A 20,074-nucleotide genomic window follows, 5' to 3' on the forward strand; every position below is an offset into this window, starting at 1 on the left:
ATGTCATCAGCCATTTGGATACCCAGTCTTGTAAGATTCTCTTGCAATTTCTCACAATCCTCTTGTGATTTAACAATTTTGAACAATTTTGTATCATCAGCAAATCTGATCACATCACTCATCATTCCCATATCTAAGTCATTTATGAATATGTCGAAAAGCAGCAGTCCTATTACAGATTCCTGGAGCAATCCACTATTCATCTTTCTCCATTGAAATAACTGACCATTTAGCGCTACTCTGTTTTCCTTTAACCAGTTCTCAATCCACATCAGAAGATTGCCTCCTATTCCATGACTTTTTAAATTTCTTCAAGTCTCTCATGAGGTTCTCTGTGAAATGCTTTCTGGAAATCCAGATACATTACATCACAGCTGGCTCACCTTTATCCATGTTTATTCACACCTTAAAAAAAAAATGTAGCAAAATGATGAGGCAAGACTTCCCTTAGCTAAATCCATGTTGACTTTGTCTTATTAAACCATGTCTATCTATATGTTGAGTAATTTTGTTCTTTAAAATACTTTCAACCATTTTTCCCAGCACGGACATCAGGCTTACTGGTCTGTAGTTTCCCGGATCACCCTGGAACCCTTTTTAAAAAGTGGCATTACATTGGCCACCCTACAATGTTCAGGTACCATAGTTGTTTTTAATGATAGTATAACAATTGGCAAATTGCGGGATGGCCCCATGACTGACTGCTCTAACCCATAATGCCACCAACTCTCCCCAATGCCGCTGGGACTGCACAGCAGCAGGAACGCTGCCAGCACTTCCTCCACCGCTCGCGCCACGCCATCCCCTAGGGCATGCATGACTGACCGTCCTTCATTGGCTCTTGGTGCTGGATGACGATGTCAGAATGCTTTGGAGATTTAAATTCCAGCCACGCACCCAGACCTTACCTCACCAACAGGTCTCCTGCCTAGTCTGCAGTATGTGTTGCTATTTGTACGTACTCTCTGCCTGTATCTTTGTGCCTTGTGTTGTCTTGTGTCTCTTGACTCCCTGCCTTTCATCTGCCTTGGTCCCCTGTGTTCATCCAGTATCTCTCTTTTGCCTGCTACTTGGTATTGACCTCAGCAACTGACATGGACCACTCTTCTGCCCATCACCTAGTACTGACCGCTAATATGGACCTTGGTCTCTCTCTTTGCCCACTGCTTGCCCTATTTGCATGAACCTGGATACTACCTGTCTGCTGCCTCCCCTGACCTTTGCCCACATCTTTAGTCTCTGACTGCACCTTAAGGACACTTTTCTAATTCCTGTTGGTCCCTGGAGCACAAGGGCTCAATCTGCAGGGAAAGGGGCTAGAATAGGTGACTGTCCTGTTCAGTTCCAATAGGGCATGTCCCCCAGCTGTCGGCTGAGCCTAGTCGGTTCGCCTACTAAGCTGTGTCAACCATGCCACAGCACAAGAGCTCACTACTGTAACAGTTTGCTGACGCCATGAGCTTGCTGGATCTGCCCTCTGTTCAAGCCAATCCCAGTTTGGCCCACCAAATCCAGCAGCAATAAAAGCAGCTCAAATAAATAACTAGTTTGCTCTAGTGCCTTGCCATACGCTTGGACACTATACAGGCCCAACCACTGGTACCAGCTCCTCTGGCATCTCCTCCAACCATGCCCACTTGAGTCCTGGGATCCATGCCACATCGTCTGCCACCTCCCAGGTATGACAGTGTCCCAAAGGGATGCAGGGGGTTCATTAACCAATGCAGGATGCATTTTGAACTTCAGATGGCCAACTTTCCTTTGGACCGCACAAAAGTGACCTATATACTGTCTCTAACAGCTGGCCCGGCCCTAGCCTGGCATCCCTGCTCTGGGAGTGAGATGATCCTCTTATTAGGAAACTAGACAACTTCCTCCAATTCTGGCTTATCTTCGATGAGCCAAGTCAGGCATCTGCAGCTATGAAGTTACTTGGATTCAACAAGGAGAATATGTTAGAAAATGTTAGAAAAGTAAAGTAAAGAAAATGTTAGTAAAGTAAAGAAAAGCAAAAGAAAAATGAAACCTATCTGGTTCTCCAAGGAGGTGGCTGAAAAATAAAGGCTAAAAGAACAGCGTTCAAGAAATATAAAGGATCCCAAATGGAGGAGCACAAAGAAGAATATCTGGTAGAACTGAGGGAGACAAAGAAAGTAATCAAGATGGCAAAAAGTCAAGCGGAAGAAAGGATTGCCAAAGAAATAAAGAGAGGTGACAAAACATTTTTCAGATATATCAGAGAAAGGAGAAAAGTTCAAAGTGGTATGGTGAAATTGAAAAGTGAAAAGGATCAATGTGTGGAGAGAGACGAAGAAATGGCAGAAATATTAAACGAATACTTCAGTTCTGTGTTCACTAAAGAAGACCCTGGAGGAGAAGGACCGTCACTAGTTAACAAGAAACTAGAGGGGAATGGAGTAGATGTAACTCAATTTACAGTAGAGAATGTATGGGAAGAGCTGGGGAAACTGAAAATGGACAAAGCCATGGGGCCTCATGAGATTCATCCCAGGTCTCTGAGAGAGCTCAGAGATGTGCTGGCAGGTCCACTGGGTGACCTGTTCAAGAGATCCCTAAAAACGGGAGTGGTGCCGAGTGACTGGAGAAGAGCAGTGGTGATCCCGCTTCACAAGAGTGGAAACAGAGAAGAGGCTCACCTCGGTGGTGGGAAAAGTAATGGAGTCGCTGTTAAAAGAAGGAATAGTGAACTATCTACAGTCGGAAGAATTGCTGGACCAGAGGCAGCATGGATTCACCGGGGGAAGATCCTGTCAGACAAATCTGATAGACTTTTTTGACTGGGTAACCAAGGAATTGGATCAAGGAAGAGCACTCGATGTCATCTACTTGGACTTCAGCAAAGCTTTTGATACGGTTCCGCACAGGAGACTGGTGAATAAAATAAGAAGCTTAGGAGTGAGTGCCAAGGTGGTGGCCTGGATTGCAAACTGGTTGACGGACAGAAGACAGTGTGTGATGGTAAATGGAACTTACTCTGAAGAGAGAGCGGTGTTGGGACCAGTCCTGTTCAAAATCTTTGTGAGCGACATTGCGGAAGGGATAAAAGGTAAGGTTTGTCTTTTTGTGGATGACACTAAGATCTGCAACAGAGTGGACACACCGGAAGGAGTGGAGAGAATGGGGGTGGCTTGCAGAAATGACAGCTACTACCTGGAGATGAATATCCTTATTCAATAAACATACACATGGTTAATGCGACTCCAACATTGCTCTATGCTTCAATGGCAAGAGGAAATGTGGAAAAAATGATTTGCATCCACATAAAAGCAGGGGAGTAGCTTGCTTGTTACGGCGGTTACTACCCCAAAACCAAAAATGCCTGATATTTCACTTTCAATGTATATCCAGCATAGCTCTCTGCTTCAACGGTAGGGGGAATGAAGAAAAGACGTTTTATATTCAGACATCTACCAACAAGGACGGAATTACATAGTCTGGGTAAAAAAAAAAAGCATGGGTGTAGCTTGCTTGTTACGGCAGTTACTACCCCAAATCAAGCCTGATACCTCACTTAAAATACAAATCCAACGCAGCTCACTGCTTCAACAGCAGGGGGATGAAGAAAAGAGGATTTATATTCAAACAACCTACAAGGACTGAATTGCACAGGCTGGGTAAACAAGCGTGGGAGTAGCTTGCTTATTACGGCGGTTACTTCCCCAAACCAATTAGCTGGATACTTCACTTAGATGCAGCTCCAGCACTGCTATCTACGATGGCGGGGGTGGAAGGGAAATAGAACCAAAAAAATTATTTAAAGGGACAAGAGTAACAGAAAAGTATGAAAAAAAAAAAAGTGGAAAACCTTGCTGGGCAGACTGGATGGACCGTTTGGTCTTCTTCTGCCGTCATTTTTATGTTTCATTTCATTTCATTTCTAAGTTTCAATTTCACCATGGACAACTATGCCATACATTTTGTACCTTGTCTTCTGAACTCCACTGGGATGAAAGATAGTCTGATGGCCATCTTTTCGTTGGGGTTGGCAGAGCACAAAAAAAGATTAGTCAGCAGGCTGGCAAATACTACCCACATTGGAAAGTCTCATCACCCTGGTTATCCGGGTGGATCTAGGCTTTCAAGAACATGCCATAAGAACATAAGAAATTGCCATGTTGGGACAGACCAAGGGTCCATCAAGCCCAGCATCCTGTTTCCAACAGAGGCCAAACCAGGCCACAAAAACCTGGCAATTACCCAAACTCTAAGAAGATCCCATGCTAACTGATGTAATTAATAACAGTGGCTATTCCCTAACAGGCCGATTCAGTAAAGTCCGCGGGAGAGCGGACGAACGGCCACTCGCCGGTGTGCGCGATTCAGTATTTAAATTAGGTGGTGCAGTAGAAACAGGCAAAAGGAGGCGCTAGAGACACTAGCGCGTCCATAGCGCCTCCTTTTAGCCCTGAGCGGCGGCTGTCAGCGGGTTTGACAGCAGACGCTTAATTTTGCCGGCGTCTGTTCTCGAGCCCGCTGACAGCCACGGGCTCGGAAACAGACGCTGGCAAAATTGAGCGTCCAGTTTTCGGCCCGACAGCCGCTGGCCCATTTAGATTTTTTTTTTCTTTTTTTATAACTTTTTTTACCCTTCGGGACCTCCGACTTAATATTGCCATGATATTAAGTCGGAGGGTGCACAGAAAAGCAGTTTTTACTGCTTTTCTGTGCACTTTCCCGGTGCCGGCAGAAACTAGCGCCTACCTTTGGGTAGGCGCTAATTTCTTAAAGTAAAATGTGCGGCTTGGCCAGAGCTATCATCCTTGTTGTCGGACTGCCCTGGCTCATACATCACAATCCCTCTATAAATTGGGGAATGCTACAAATCAACCACTAGAGCCTATCTTGCCAAAACATTGTCTCTCTCAAGTCCTTCCACTGATCACTGCAGTCTGGGCAACCACTCCAGACCTGCCAGGCCACTGCCTCAATACACAGCTTTTGCGACGTTTTTAGCTAGCAGCAGGAGGAAACCCTGCCACTTCACCAGTCATATGACTGCCAATAGACCTGCTTCCTGGAAAGATGCTCCCTTAGGGCCGGGTCTATCCACACTAGAGACAGAAGCCATGATGAAGTATATTCAAAAAAACCTGGAGTGGGGGGTTCATCCGTCCCTTCTCGTTTCCTGCACAAGCAGTCTTCTTAGTAGGAAAAAAGGATGGCTCACTTATAGCCTGTATAGTTTCCTGAATTAAGAGGTCTTAATGCAATTACTCATAAGATCAGTTACCTACCGCCTCTCATTACAGAGTTGTTTGATTGCTGCCAAGGAACACAAATTTTCACCAAACTAGACCCGAGGGTATCACCGCCTGAGAGCGGGGCACGTCTTCAGAGGTAGGTTTTTCTTCAAAATTTGAGTTTTTCTTCATTGAATTGGTTCTAACGCTGTGAGAGCGTGCAGATAGTCCCTAACTGCTATGGAGACGAAAAATACTGAAGAGCTGCACTTCCTGCAGGGGTATATGTACTAGGGGCTGACGTCAGATTGAAATCTGATCTGTCTCCAACTGCTATCAGGAGTACACTATACCCATTGGTCCTAAGTCCATCTGCTATACGCTAGGAAACAAAAATTTTCACAAAACTAGATCTTCGTGGGGCCTACAACCTTATCATATTCAAGGGCAATAAATGGAAGATGGCCTTTAACATTCAGGATGGCCACTATGAATATCTATAACAGTAACAAGGGAAATGCAGTTGACTTCAATGAGTCCCAACAACTTGAAATAAATTTCAAAATGCACTTTTTATTGGCGGCAACTCCATTGCTTACACAAGCACAATTTAGACAGGGTCCCCCGACACGGACCCATGTTTCGCCAAACGCGGCTGCATCGGGAGGGACTTTAAGCGGGGTTCATAAGCTATAACAGAAAAGAAAATTAACAAAATGAAGGGACTCTCTAACAAGAAGGATTCAATATCAATCATCATATATAAAAAAAAATTTTCTACATCAAAAGCAGCACACAATCCATTTTAATGCTGTGCTTACTATCATTAATAATTTAAAATGGGAGGGCAGTACTAGCAAAACACTCTGCGTTTAATGAAATTTAATGTCAAAATAACCAATCGCAAAACACTAGGCTGCCAGACAACTAGTGGTTATGCAGGTCTCAAATATACAGAGGATAAAAAAGAAAAGATGCAGACTAGTGAAGGGGGAAACATGTACTGGACCATTTACATGTGGCAAATACAGGGCAGAACCGCCATAACTACTTCAAAATAACATGTGAGGAAATTGTCTATTTCAGGCCAGTAGAAACCGGAGGATAAAAATGTGAAGAAATAAAATGAAGGGGAAGTGAAAGAGAAGTACGAGACAAGTAAGCCGAATACATTTTCTTATTTTCATTTGTATCCCGACACCGACTAGATATTTATGAGTGAGGCATAAAGTGAAACTAAAATTGTATGTAAAACGCATCGGGGTGTCCGGATGAATGAAAATTACTTACAGAAAAGAGTAATACATGCACAGTAAAGAATCAAAACAAATAATTAAGAATTCAGAAAATGCCATTTAAACTCTAAAAACTATCCATATGAGGAAGGGCTCTGTCAATATTGTAAAGATTACACATCAAGAAAAAGAACAGCCCATATACCTTATACACGCTGTGCTTCCATTTAGAGTCGCAAGGAGAGCGGAGAGAGCCGATCGGACTCAGCGTTTAAAGAGCCCAAAAATGGCGCCAAAACTTTCAGCCAATCATAAAACAGCAAAAAACCAAATGTAGCCAATGAGAATTAAGAAATACATGTAAATAGTAGTACGGGAGTAACATATTTGATATCGCTTATACTTTTACAGTTTCACATGGTAAATACAGAAAAGTACAACAAAATGTAAACAAGAATTAAATGAACAAATAAAACACATTGTGATATGTTTCCATTTTGTCCTATTATATACCTTAGATTCAAACTAAATAAAGATGTTTTAATATTAAAGCATCAGTGTATTCAAGTAACAGATTTTTTGCATGATGAAAAATGTTCTATTGAAACTCAAAACAAGGAAGGATGTGTACTGGAAAAGAAAACTCATCATAAAAAAAGTTATAAGAAAAAACACCACTCAATCTCACAATTTAGTCCAAATGGAGCCAAACTATTTAGTCTAAAAATCCACTTTTGTTCACATCGAGTCAAGATCTCGGAGAAATTACCTCCCCGGGGTGGTGGGGGCACGATATCAATAACAAAAAGCCTTATATCACTTTCAGAATGACCTAACACACTCCAGTGTGTGAAACACGGGTCCGTGTCGGGGGACCCTGTCTAAATTGTGCTTGTGTAAGCAATGAAGTTGCCGCCAATAAAAAGTGCATTTTGAAATTTATTTCAAATTGTTGGGACTCATTGAAGTCAACTGCATTTCCCTTGTTACTGTTATTGAATGCCTGAAGTGCAGTTTCTCGCTCCCACATTTGTGTTGTGGATCCCTATGAATATCTAGTCATGCCTTTTGGAGGCCTCTGTAATGCCCCCATTTTCCAACACATGGTCAGTGAGATCTTTCGGGACATCTGTATTCCCACAAGGCGGAATATCTGGATGGCATCCTCGTCTTCTCACGCTCTCTAGCACAACACCATCGGTATGTAAGACAAGTTCTACAAAGGCTCTGTGAACACCACTTACATGCAAAACCCAAGAAATGCACAGTTTAAGCAGCTGGAGCTGCCATTCTTGGGCTATACTATTTTTATTGGGATGAATTAGACATGGACCTAAATATAAAAGCCATCCAGGACTGGCCTCAATCTGTCAGCCTCAAAGCCTTGCAACGCTTCCTCAGCCTTGCCAATTATTACATCAGTTTGTGCCTGGGTACTTCTCTCTGCAGATCCCCTCACAGTCCTTACCACTAAGGAGGCTGACACCAGACACTGGACAGATGAAGCCATGCGATCCTTTACCTGCCTCAAAGAGGAGTTCCTAAGGGATCCCTGTCTCCACCATTCAAATCCATCCAAACCTAGGACAGCCCCTACCTCGGCCACTGGGGTAGGGGCTGTCCTCACTCAGCAATGATCACAGGACCCTCATTGCCTTGTTTTTTCTTCTCTAAGAAGTTCACTCCTGCAGAAAAGAATTATATAATTGGAGACTGTGAACTTCTGGCTGTGAAGCTAGCACTGAAAGAATGGAATCTGCTGGAGAGGGCTAGACATCCAATCACGACTTACACTGACCACAAAAACTTCCGAATACCTACCACAGGCCCGTTTGAACCCTCGGCAGACCAGGTGGTCATTTTTCAACCAGTTAGACTTTGAACTATGATACCAGCCTGCAGAGAAAAATCAACGGACTGATATCCTTTCACTGTCCTTCGAGACCAAGAACTCCTCAGAACCACCTTGCCACATCATTGACCTTGCAAAAATTAGGGTTGCAGCAGCATGCCAATTCTACCGGGAAAAGCAGTAGTTCCCAGACGATTACAAGAACAGGTACTCAGGTGGGCCCATGACTCCTGCCTAGCATAACACCCAGCAATCGCCTGGACCCTGGAACTAATCCTCAGGTGTTACCGGTGGCCTCAAATGAAAAATGATATGCAGCATTATGTGGAGTCTTGCCCCAATTGTGTTATGCATAACAGCTCCCATGTTCACCTCTGGAGGCTGTTACAGACATTGCCGGCTTCCGAGAAATCCTGGACCCATTTGGCCACTAACTTTATCACTGACCTTCCCCTCTCTAATGATTACGACCATCTGGGTAGTGGTGGACCGATTTTCCAAGATGGCTCACTTCATACCTCTTTCCGGACTTCCAACTGCACCAGAACTGGCACGTCTCTGATCTACATACCTTTTGCCTGCATGGATTAACTTCTCCTATTCTCTCAGATTGTGGGGTACAGTTCACAGCCACATTTTGGAGAACCCTTTGTAAAAAAAAAAAAAAAAAAATCCGGGATTACCTTGGACTTCACCTACGCCTTCCATCCACAAAGCAACGGCCAGACTGAAAGGATCATTCAGATTCTTAAAGGCTTCCTGAGAGCCTATGTTAATGAACGCTAAGGCATCTCTTCTACCCCAAGCAGAATTCTGCCACAATAATCATGAGGGCAGTTCAGTCAAAGCCTCACCCTTCCAGATTGTTTGCGGACATCTGTGGGTACCGTTCCCTATTCCAGTGCCAGCCTCCTGCCCAGCAGCCAATGCCTTGGCTCAGGATTTTGAAGGTTTCTGGAAGAAGCCATGCAGACTCCTCACTATAGCAGCCGAGAGATTAAAGCCTTGATGCTCTAAATTCAACTGAAACATTGCTCCCCGCTTCAACAACAGGAGGGAAAGGGAAATTGGATTCAGACAACAACTAAGAGGGCCCTGACTTCTAGTCTTGGGTACTGATAAGCAGAAATAAGGGAAAAAGCGCAGGACTGCTTCTACAGCAAAGTCCATAAGCAAAGCATGTCAAGGAACATTATGAATTTTAAAGAAAGCTCATCACCTAGTAAAATAAAAATGTTACTAGCTGAAATTTTTATGGGTATCATAAGGTTTGGGAATAACTGCACAGAGCGACAGTTGCTACCCCTTAACAGAAATATGGAAGTAACCAGCACAAAGTGGTAATTTACCTTAAGCTTGCTGGGCAGACTGGATGGACCATTTGGTTCTTTTCTGCCGTCACTACTATTTTACTACATATATATATCTATACCTTTCTATATCTATATGTATATATCCGTCAGAGAACCCTAAAATAGGGTAACACCACTAATGCTTTAAAAGATGCTTAATGTTGCAAGTTTTATTACATAACGGCAAAGAATATCAAAACTATTCAAAAAATAAAATTGGCACAAAAATACACACATATTTATCAATTGCCTTGTCAATCATCGCTCATTCACACCGCTTCTAAACTCTCTTTAGTGTTATGCATTTATAACATGTATAAATATCAACATAAAACATTGTCAGAATATATAGAGTGCTTGTTCTGGAACAATGAAACACTTGCAATAGAGCTGGACTTCAAGAAAGATACTTTGTGAATTGCAAATGAGTCACATGGAAGATACCTTCATTAAAAAGGGGATACAGTTGAATTACAGTCCACAAGAAAGGATACTTTGTAATTGTTTCACAGGACTGTTGTTCCAATGACGTTTCTGTAGTCTCTGTTCTACTTCTGCTATATCCTGTATTCTTTCTAGTCTTTCTTGTGGACTGAATTTCAATATTTAGTAATAAAGAATTAAAAATGATTCACATTTCTAAAAGCAAGAGAATTAGCACATCATAAATATATCAAAGACTTCTGAAATAAATCAAATAGAAGATATTAAATAGCGAAATTTGTTACAATTATAATAAAAAAATTTTTTTGCCATTGTAGATATTTGTGCACTATTTGTTCCCTCATGAGTAACTGTATACCTAGGTATAAGGTGGGGACTGTATACCTAGGTATTAGATATCTTATGCGCTTAACCCCCCCAAAATCTACCCCTGCGCGCTCCAAGCCTATTTTGCATAGGCTCGGCAGAGCGCACAAGCCCCGGGAGGCGCGTATGTCCCGGGGCTTTCAAAAATGGGCGGTCCGGGGCGTTCCCGAGTCCTCTGGCACAGCAGCAGCTGGCCGGCGCGGGCTGATTTCAGAGCGGCCTTGGAGGGAACGGGGAAAGCCACTGGGGCTCCCCCTAGGGCTCAGCACACGCAAGGTGCACAATTGTGCACCCACTTGCGTGCGCCGACCCCGGATTTTATAACGCGTACACTGCCACGCGCATGTTATAAAATCGGGTGTACATTTGTGGGTGCCAGGTAGCACGTCAAACGTACCCTGCGCACGTAACTTTAAAAATATGCCCCATAGTTCTTTTAGATATTTTTGGTGCTTTCGACAAAGGTATCGTTCTATCACAATTTCATTTACAACCGGTTTGTTTCTTTTCTATCCAACAGAACATATCAGGTCGGATCTGGAAACACACGTTCAAACTGGTATGATTTGACCAGTGGGGTCCCACAAGGGTCTGCACACTCTGCAACCCTCTTTAATATCTAGCTTGCCCCAATCTGCAAGACCTTTGCTTGTCTCAACATTAATTACTGTATTTATGCAGACATTCAATATTGTATTCAAAATTCATTTGATTGGTCTGAAACCTTTAAAATGACCTCTTTATGTCTGCAATGCATAAATCAATGGTTGCTTCATAACAAACTGTTACTAAATATTGATAACACAGAGCTCATAGTTCTCAGTAAGTTCCCTCCTTCTTCCTCTGTTTTGACATTGTTCCCATATGCAGCAATGGTGGTTGTGATTCGATAAAGCTCATGACTGTGTTTGAGTGAGATGAAAGGGTGTCCTGCGTTTGTGTGATAATTCTGCAACATTATTTATATATTTGTTTCTAAACTGTGATGTGAAACATTAAGATCTTGGTTGTGATAGTTTTTAGTATTTGCTTTTTTTTTTCTTTTGAAGTTCATCTGCTTTTTGCTGTTTTATGTTTCACATTGCATAAATAAAAAAAAATGTAGCAGATTGGTGAAGCAAGCTTTCTCTTGGCTAAGTTCATGTAGGCTTTGCCCTACTAATCTATGCCTATCTGTATGTTCAGAAATTTTGTTCTTTATGATAGTTACTACCATTTTGCCTGGCACAGATGTCAGATGCACTGGTCTGTAGTTTCCTGGATTACCCCTTGATCCCTTTTTAAAAACTGGCATTACATTGGCAACCCTCCAGTCTTCAGGTACCAAAAATGATTTTAATGATAGTTCAGAAATTACTAAAACAAGTTACAATCTTATTTCTGAAATCTGTAGAATTCTGCTGCTGTGCCAGTTGGATAAATTTAGTCACTCAAAAAACAAGCAGCTCAAGAAGCATTCCCAGGTTAGGCTCATGACAGCTATCTAGTGCTGATTTTCCACACTACTTGGCCAACTCCAGTCGCACAAATTGCAGTTTTTTTGTCACAAAATGTTGCGGCTGAAAATGTGTTTAATATCACTGGCTAAATTTTAGATGGCTAAGTTGTGAGCCTAACCTGGGAATGCCTCTTGAGCTGCTCTTTTTTTGAGTGACTAAATGTTGCCATTTTACCAGCTCTACCATGGTCCCTTTAAAGTGGGAAAGGTACTTTCAGTGATTCATATGCATGAATCTTGAGATATCAATAATTGCTGACTATCTAAGGGAAATACACTGAGCACATTAATTATCCTTCTCTCACAAGAAAATTTTCTGGCAAGTTACCTGTGAGAAATAACTGTATATGTCTGTCACTCACCATTATTAAACCAGCGATACTCGAAACAGTACAGAGAGTAGAGCAGCGACATGTGAAGGAGACTCACTAATTGTCCGATGATATCAATAGGAAATAGGCTGACAATCAATCCCTGGAAATTGCAGGGTGGGGGGGGAAAAAAAAAAAAAAAGGAAAATCAGTACATTTCTCCTACTGGGCCTTTCCTATCCGACTTCGTCTCTCCTTTGCCAGCTCTTTCACACAATTGGTTTTCCAATTTTCATCTGAACTACTGGTTCTCATTATCTCAACACTGTAATAGAAATCTTCCCCCTAGATCCCTATTTGTTACCATCCCCAGTTTGTGTACCCAAGCATGGACAACAAATGGAAACAACAAAAAAGTGAGATTTCACCCCACAAAGGTAACAGATGTTTGTTGTGAAGGCAGAGGCTATGCATTGCTATGTGGAGAACCTGGGTTTGATTTTGAAGCCAGAAACCTGCTTACTGGGCTTGTCAGGGCAGGGAATGCTGTTCACAGCTTCTGACAGGAGGCAGCCTCAATCCTCACACAACAGTGACACTAGGTAGCTGAACCTACAAGCCCATGACTACAAGGATCTGGAAGGAGCCTTGGTTCATGGCCCTCACTATCACTGTCACTGCTATGGCCGGGCTGTGAGCTGGGAGGCAACATAAAATAGAGGAAAAAATGTGTGTATTTGTTTTGTCAGAGTTGGCACATTCCCATTTGTCTCAAAGATACTCTAGACAATGTGTAAAACAAACAAGTAATACATAAACACTTCGTGCTAACCTTTGTGCTCATAACTGTATGTATATGTTTACGTTAATAAGTTAATCATTTTAATGATTTTGCACTGTTTAATAAAATATTTAGTTAAAGATGTTTAAATGTATTAGACTAAGGAAGTTTACTTCCTGCTTATTCAGTTGTATTGTAAACCGGTTTGATATGCATGTTATGCAGGAAAATCGGTATAGAAAAACTAAAAATAAATAAATAAAAAAGTTGCTTACCTGTAAAAAAAAAAAAAATGTTCTCCATAGACAGCAGGACAAATCAGCCACACAAACAGGTGACGCCAGCCAATGGTACTGAAACGGAAAGGCCCTCTCACAAGTATTCCCATGCAGTTGTCGCTGCTGAACAAGTCATCTAAGCCTGTGTAACAAGCTAACCTTCAATTCTGAGGGAAGCTGAATGGGATTATGTGGTTGATTTATCCTGCTGTCAATAGAGAACAACTGTCACAGTGAAGCAACTTTGCTTTGTCCTGGTTTACCAGGGAGAATGATCAGTCACACAAGTGGAAACTCCCAAACTGAGAAGAGGATGGATAGAGAGCCAAAGGTGTTTAAAGAATTAAAAACTTTTGGGAACTGCTTAACTGAGATGGTTGTTTATATTTAAGATTTATAAATTGTCTCTACACAAAGGACTAGTCAATGTACATTTCCAACAAGCATAAAATAAAAATGTACAAACCAAATGCAAACACAAAATTCATCAACAATATACTAAGAAACGACAACTGAATTCCAATATTCAGTCACTCTTAAATGGAAAGATAGGCCTGTTGAAAAAGGAAAGTTTTCAGAGCCACTGTAAATGATTTTGTATAAATTTAAATTACCATAGCCCTTCCATGTAATGAGTTCCAGAAAGTAAGTGCTGCTACAGAAAAAGAGTAGTTGCTTGTTTCAACAAGTTTTGCCTGCCTGATTGATGGCACATCAAAGAGTCCTCGCTGCTGAGATCTCAGCATCTGGGAGGACTGGTAGAACTGTACAAATGCATTAGCCTAGGGGCAGTGAATTGAAACAATTAGTTTATGAACAGTTACTCCAGTTTTGTACTGAACCCAGATGGAAATAGGAAGCCAGTGCAACGTATTGTCTAAGCAGTAATGAGTAGTGAAAGCATGGACAGATGATCATATGGCAGCCTTATCAAGGATCTTCTTTGGGAGAAGAGCAAAGATAGGCTAGGGAGGCGATGGTAGACGTGACTTAATGTGCTTTCACCTTACTTTGAAATTGTTGTCCTGACTGAACACAGCAATAAGATACAAATCAGAAATTCAAATGACAGAGCTCATGTTGTACCCAAAAATCCCTTGTTTGACCGAGTTGAAAGAGAGGAATGGCTGTGAGGGCTTTCTAGAGGACTTAGATCTTTTCAAATAGAAAGTAAACTTTTTCTGCATTCCAACATGAAGAGCATGTTAGACCTTACTTTTGTATGGTCTCAGGAAAATTGCTGGCAACACCATGGAATGACTCAAGTCAAACTAAGAGACTACTTCTAATAAAAATTTTGAATGAGTTTTTAGAACTACCCTGTTATGGAAAGATTGGGTGTACAGAGAATACGAGATGAGTGTTTCCATTTATTCTTCAGGCAGAAGGTACAGCTATCAAAAACAAAACCTTCCAGGAAAGGAATTTTAGTTCTGCTTTTGCTAAAAGTTAAAAAGACTTCATGAGCCGAGCAAGATCTATATTCAGATTCCAAGAAGAGGGAGGATCTTTAACTTGAGTTTAAGATGAGTTAAACTTTCATGAATCTGGCAATTATAGAATTCCATTTGTATTTTTGTGGTATGCTGCTACAGTGCTAAGATGCATTCTGAGTAGGTTTTTAAACCTGTATCTGAGAGGTTTAACAGGGCATGAAGTAAGAGGATAACAGGGCATTTAAGAAGAGTCCTGCTTGACTAACATCAGATAGAAAATCTTCTCCATTTAAAACTGTAAGATTTTTTTTAAGTAGAGCATTTTCTTGACGCTAGAATAAATTTACTCATTTAGATAGGCAATTGCACAGAAGAGACTAGCTGATATTCAACATCCATGCAGTCAGAGCTGAAGACTGAATATTGGGATGGAGAAGATTCTCACTGCAATGAATTGATCTGCACTAGAAATGTTCTCAATTTTATTGACTGTTGAAGAGCCAATAGAAACCAAAATTTGTCATGCTCAATAAGGGGCTATCAGCCCTTTCTCTCTTTTTAACTTTTGGCTATTAATGGAATTGGAGGGAATACAAAGAAGGCCTTGATTCCATGAAATTGAGAATGCATTTGTTGCTAATCTGTTCTTTGCTAGTCTTTTGGAGGAGTAAGTAGAACCTTTTTTTGTTGAATGGCACCGCAAATATCTATCTGCAGAGTGTCCCAACGCTGGAACAACTCCTGTGCAACCTGATGGTCTAATAGCCATTTGTGCAGTTACAGTTGGTGACTTAGCACATTTGCTCTCTGGTTTTGGTTTCCAGGGTGACAGCTGTCAGGTACATAATTTAACCACCCATTTCTTGCAAGCCTCTTGATAGAGATTCACAGAGTCTGTTCCTCCTTGTTTGCTACTTTGTTGTCTATTTGGATCAACACCACTTTCCCAAGGACTGAATACTTTGGGGCGGATTTTAAGAGCCCTGCTCGCCTAAATCCGCCCAAATCCGGGCGGATTTAGGAGAGCAGGGCCCTGCGCGCCGGTGAGCCTATTTTACATAGGCCTACCGGCGCGCGCAGAGCCCCGGGACTCGCGTAAGTCCCGGGGTTTTCTGAGGGGGGCGTGTCGGGGGCGCGGGCCCGAACCGCACAGCGTTTTCGGGGCGTGTCGGGAGCGTTCCGGGGGCGGGCCCGGGGGCGTGGCTACTGCCCGGGGCGGTCCGGGGGCGTGGCCGCGCCCTCCGGACCTGCCCCCAGGTCGCGTCCCAGCGCACTAGCGGCCCACTAGCGCGCGGGGATTTACGTCTCCCTCCGGGAGGCGTAAATCCCCCGACAAAGGTAAGGGGGGGGTTTAGACAGGGCCAGGCGGGTGGGTTAGGTAGGGGAAGGGAGGGGAAGGTGAGGGGAGGGCAAAAGAAAGTTCCCTCCGAGGCCGCTCCGAAATCGGAGCGGCCTCGGAGGGAACGGGGGTAGGCTGCGCAGCTCGGTGCGCGCCGGCTATACGGAATCGATAGCCTTGCGCGCGCCGATCCAGGATTTTAGCGGCTACGCGCGTATCTACTAAAATCCCGCGTACTTTTGCTTGCGCCTGATGCGCCAGCAAAAGTACGCCAAATCTCGCAGTTTGAAAATCTACCCCTTTATGTGGAATAAGAGGAAATGCCATGCTGGGTCAAACCAAGGTCCAGCTGTCTCCAACAGTGGCCAGACCAGGTCATAAGTATCTGGCAGATCCTCAATAGCTGATCTATTTATTGCATCTCACTCCTGGGGATAATGCTGGCTTTTCCAAAGCCTACCTGGCTAACTGTTTATGGACTTTTCCTTCAGGAACTTGGCCAGTCCTTTTTTGAACACTCACTATTGTTAGTTGCCTTGACCACATCTTTTGACAGATTCCATAGCTTGATTATGCATAGAGTGAACACACACTTCCTTTGATTTATTTTAAATTTGCTGGTTTCTAGTTTCATGGATTATCCCCTAGTCCTGGCGTTTGAAAGGGTAATAACTGTTCCCTATTTACTCATTCCACCCCACTCACAATTTTATACATTTCTATCATATCCCCTCCTAGTCATCTCTTTTCCAAGCTAATAGAGCTCTAATCTGTTTAGCCTCTCTCTTTCAGGGAGCTTTTCCGTTCCCTTCATCATTGTCACCCATCTCTGCACCTCTTCAATGCCTGTTATTTTATTTTTTTTTTTGGTTTGAGGCAACCAGAAATGCACAAAATCTCAAGGTGTGGCCTCATCGTGGATCTATACATTATGATATTCTCAGTTGTATTCTTTATTTCTTACCTGTGAAGACCAAGTTCCATGAGAACAAAGGCTCCATAGGTAAGAATGAGCTCCCTAACCATGAATGAAGGCATTTTTGCTTATTATAATTTGGAATGGAGGCTGGTGGAAAGTAACATGTGAGCACATTTGGAAGATAGACTTTGAGTAAGAGACTGGATGAGAGTGTTAGATATATTCACCTTGTATGAAAATTGATTTGTTCCACTGAGATTTCAGGTGACACTGTGCCTGTCTCATACTGAGATGTGTAAAAGTGGCAACATGGACTATTGTCAGCAGGTGCCCCAACAGTTTCATGAAGAAGTGGGCAGAAGCCTGTTTCTGCTGTGAAAAAGAATTATCTTGGTTAGCTTGTGTGCCCTCTGCTAAGGGAGAAATGCCTTTACTTGTATGGTACCTAGGCAGGCTCCTATGATGTCTATCCTATGAGTCAACTCTAATCTAGATTGTGGGAAAGGGATCATGAATCCTAAAAGTATTCATCATATGAAGCGTAGAGAAATGAGCTTGTGAAGAGTATGGCTACATATGAACCAATCATTTAAAAATGGAAAAACAGGAACAGAAATAACAGCAGAAAAGGACCAAATGATCCACCCAATCTGCCCAGCAAGCTTATGCCAGTATCTGCTGCACTGTGCAGGTTACCCCCATGCTTATCAGTTTCCCAGACCGTAAAGGTCAGGGCCCTCGGATGCTGTTTGAACCAATTTCCCTTAACCCTTGCCATGGAAGCGGACAAATCAATTGCTCTTCCTGTGATGAACAGCAATCAATCCAAGACATTTTGTGAAGAGAGGCTGAAGGGGCGAACTCAACACTGGTAATGGTCATAGGCTATGGTGAATCACAGAAATTCTGTGATTTTTGTGACTTAGGATGTGTGTGCAGGCACCCTTGATGCTCTTAAGAAGAACAGTCTGAACTTTTATTTCATTAAGTGTTTGTTCAGACTGTTCCTTTGGAATGAGGAAACATATGGGAGTAAAATCCTGTGTTCCTTTGTAGAACTAGTATTGGTACCACCGCATTTGCAATGAAGGAAGGCTGACAGCTTTTGCCGGAAGAGTTGAGGAGTTCTACATTTATAGAGCAATTCTTTCATATAGACTATCTGGGGGAGAAGAATTGAAATTCAGTGAATGCCGCTGTTATATGATCTTTAATATCCGTCTGTGGTTATCAAAGACCGTAATGAACTAAAGTATCGAAGCCGTTCCACACTCAAAGGCAGTTTAAATCTAATATTCTAGTCTAAAAGCAAAGTTAGACACAGCCAAATACCTAAGCTAAAAATCACTCAAAACTTTTATGAAGGGCCAAAAGAATGTATAAAGATTAATGAGGGATGTGAAATAGCTGGTTTTGAGAAGGTGTGGAGACCTTATATAAATTGGAAGAATAAATGATTGTGAACAATAGTTTATAGTTTAAATACCGTATTTTTCGCTCCATAAGACGCAATTTTTTTTCCTCAAAAATGTGTGTGTGGGGGGGGGAGGGGGGGGGGGGGGAAATGTCTGTGCGTCTTATGGAGCGAATATTAAAAAAAAACAAAAAACTAAAAAACTAACTCCAACCCCCCCCTGCCAAGACCTGCCAAAGGTCCCTGGTGGTCCAGCGGCTTACTAGCTAGCCCCTGTGACTTAGTAAGGGCAAAGGCGGCCCAAGTGCAGGAGATTGCTCCCGGACCCCCGCTGGACCACCAGGGACTTTTGGCAGGTCTTGGGGGGGTCAGGAGAGTGGGGGGTTGTAGTTAAATTTAAAGGGTTAGGATGGGGGTTCCCACAGAAAGAGAAAGATAAAAGTTTTCTGATCTGGGGAGTGGACCGAAATGGCCCTCCCCAGACCTGAAAACGAAATGGGGACAAAAACAATTTTATGCACTCCCCTAATTTGCTCCATAAAACGCACAGACACCCGGGAACAGAGCCGGTTTAGCACACCATTTTTTAAATTTATTTTTTAAAATTTTCCCCCTCTGAATCCTAGGTGTGTCTTATGGTCAGGTGCGTCTTATGGAGTGAAAAATACGGTACATTACTTGGCGATAATAAAGCATCATGTCAGCAGGTTAACACAAAGGCCTGACAAAAATGACAGGTTTTCAATTTCAGCTTGAAAGACTTTAAATAATCCTCCTTCCAAAAAACCTCCGGAAGGTTGTTCCTCCAAAGTTATTCTATCATTGGAGAATGGTAAACCTCGAAACTTAAGAAATCCTGTAATCTGAGTTTGTCTGGCTTGATATGATAGAACAGAGGATTCAAATTCAGATTTTGGAACCACAGACTGTAAAATAGGAGACATTAGCTCTAGGTGGGCTGGAGGAGATGGGAAATTAGCATATTGGTGAAATGTATTACTTTGTTTTTTTAAGAAAATAAAGCCACATTTTCCTCGCAAATATATTATGTTTCTATTTGGAAGGAGGAATTTCCACTAGATATATTTGATTCTGGAATTAGAATGGGCATACATTGCTTAGAAGAAAAAGATTTGGAGTACATTGATTTTTTTTTGGGTGGGGGGGGATAGGTACATATACTGTACTTGTATCTCAGCACCAAGAGGTTGTTGGTGCTAACAAAGGTATGGTACTTCTGCTTGTCAAACAGCACTGCTTTCCTATGTGCTGATTTGTCTTCGGTCGCCACTAGGATTTATCTTGGCTCCTAAATGTTTCGGTGATGAAGAGCGCACTTTCTTTTCTCTTTAGAAGAAAGGGGTGAATAGCACCTGCCTGCATTATTGCCGTGTCATGGCGTGTAGCATGAGAGCATGTTTTTTTGATTTAAACAATACCACCTCAGCTGGTTATGACTTCCTCTTCACTTACCTGGAAGGTTGAGGAGAACTCAAAAGCTTTTTGAATATGTAACTTCTGGACCTGGGACACATTCAGGTGCAGGTAACACAGTTAGGAATGTCATGGGACAGTCCTAAGCTGTGAACACAGCAGGCATGCTGGTCCAATGTCATCTTATAGGAACAGCTGGGACATCTTTTGAAGC

The 20,074-nt window shown here is 42.5% G+C and overlaps 1 protein-coding gene across 8 annotated transcripts in view; it reads right to left on the minus strand.

Annotated features, from left to right (window-relative positions):
• Positions 1–20,074, minus strand: part of EI24 (EI24 autophagy associated transmembrane protein) — a 141,153-nt gene that overhangs the window by 42,632 nt on the left and 78,447 nt on the right. For 7 of the 8 annotated variants that reach the window (XM_029572313.1, XM_029572310.1, XM_029572317.1 and 4 more), the window contains exon 8: positions 12,311–12,422. The exons of the other annotated variant lie outside the window; for it this stretch is intronic. In XM_029572313.1, coding sequence (XP_029428173.1) covers positions 12,311–12,422 — 112 coding nt within the window. The remainder of the gene's footprint in view (positions 1–12,310; positions 12,423–20,074) is intronic. 8 annotated transcript variants of the gene reach the window in all.

This window comes from Rhinatrema bivittatum, chromosome 12, assembly GCF_901001135.1.
Source record: "Rhinatrema bivittatum chromosome 12, aRhiBiv1.1, whole genome shotgun sequence".
Lineage (NCBI taxonomy): Eukaryota > Metazoa > Chordata > Amphibia > Gymnophiona > Rhinatrematidae > Rhinatrema > Rhinatrema bivittatum.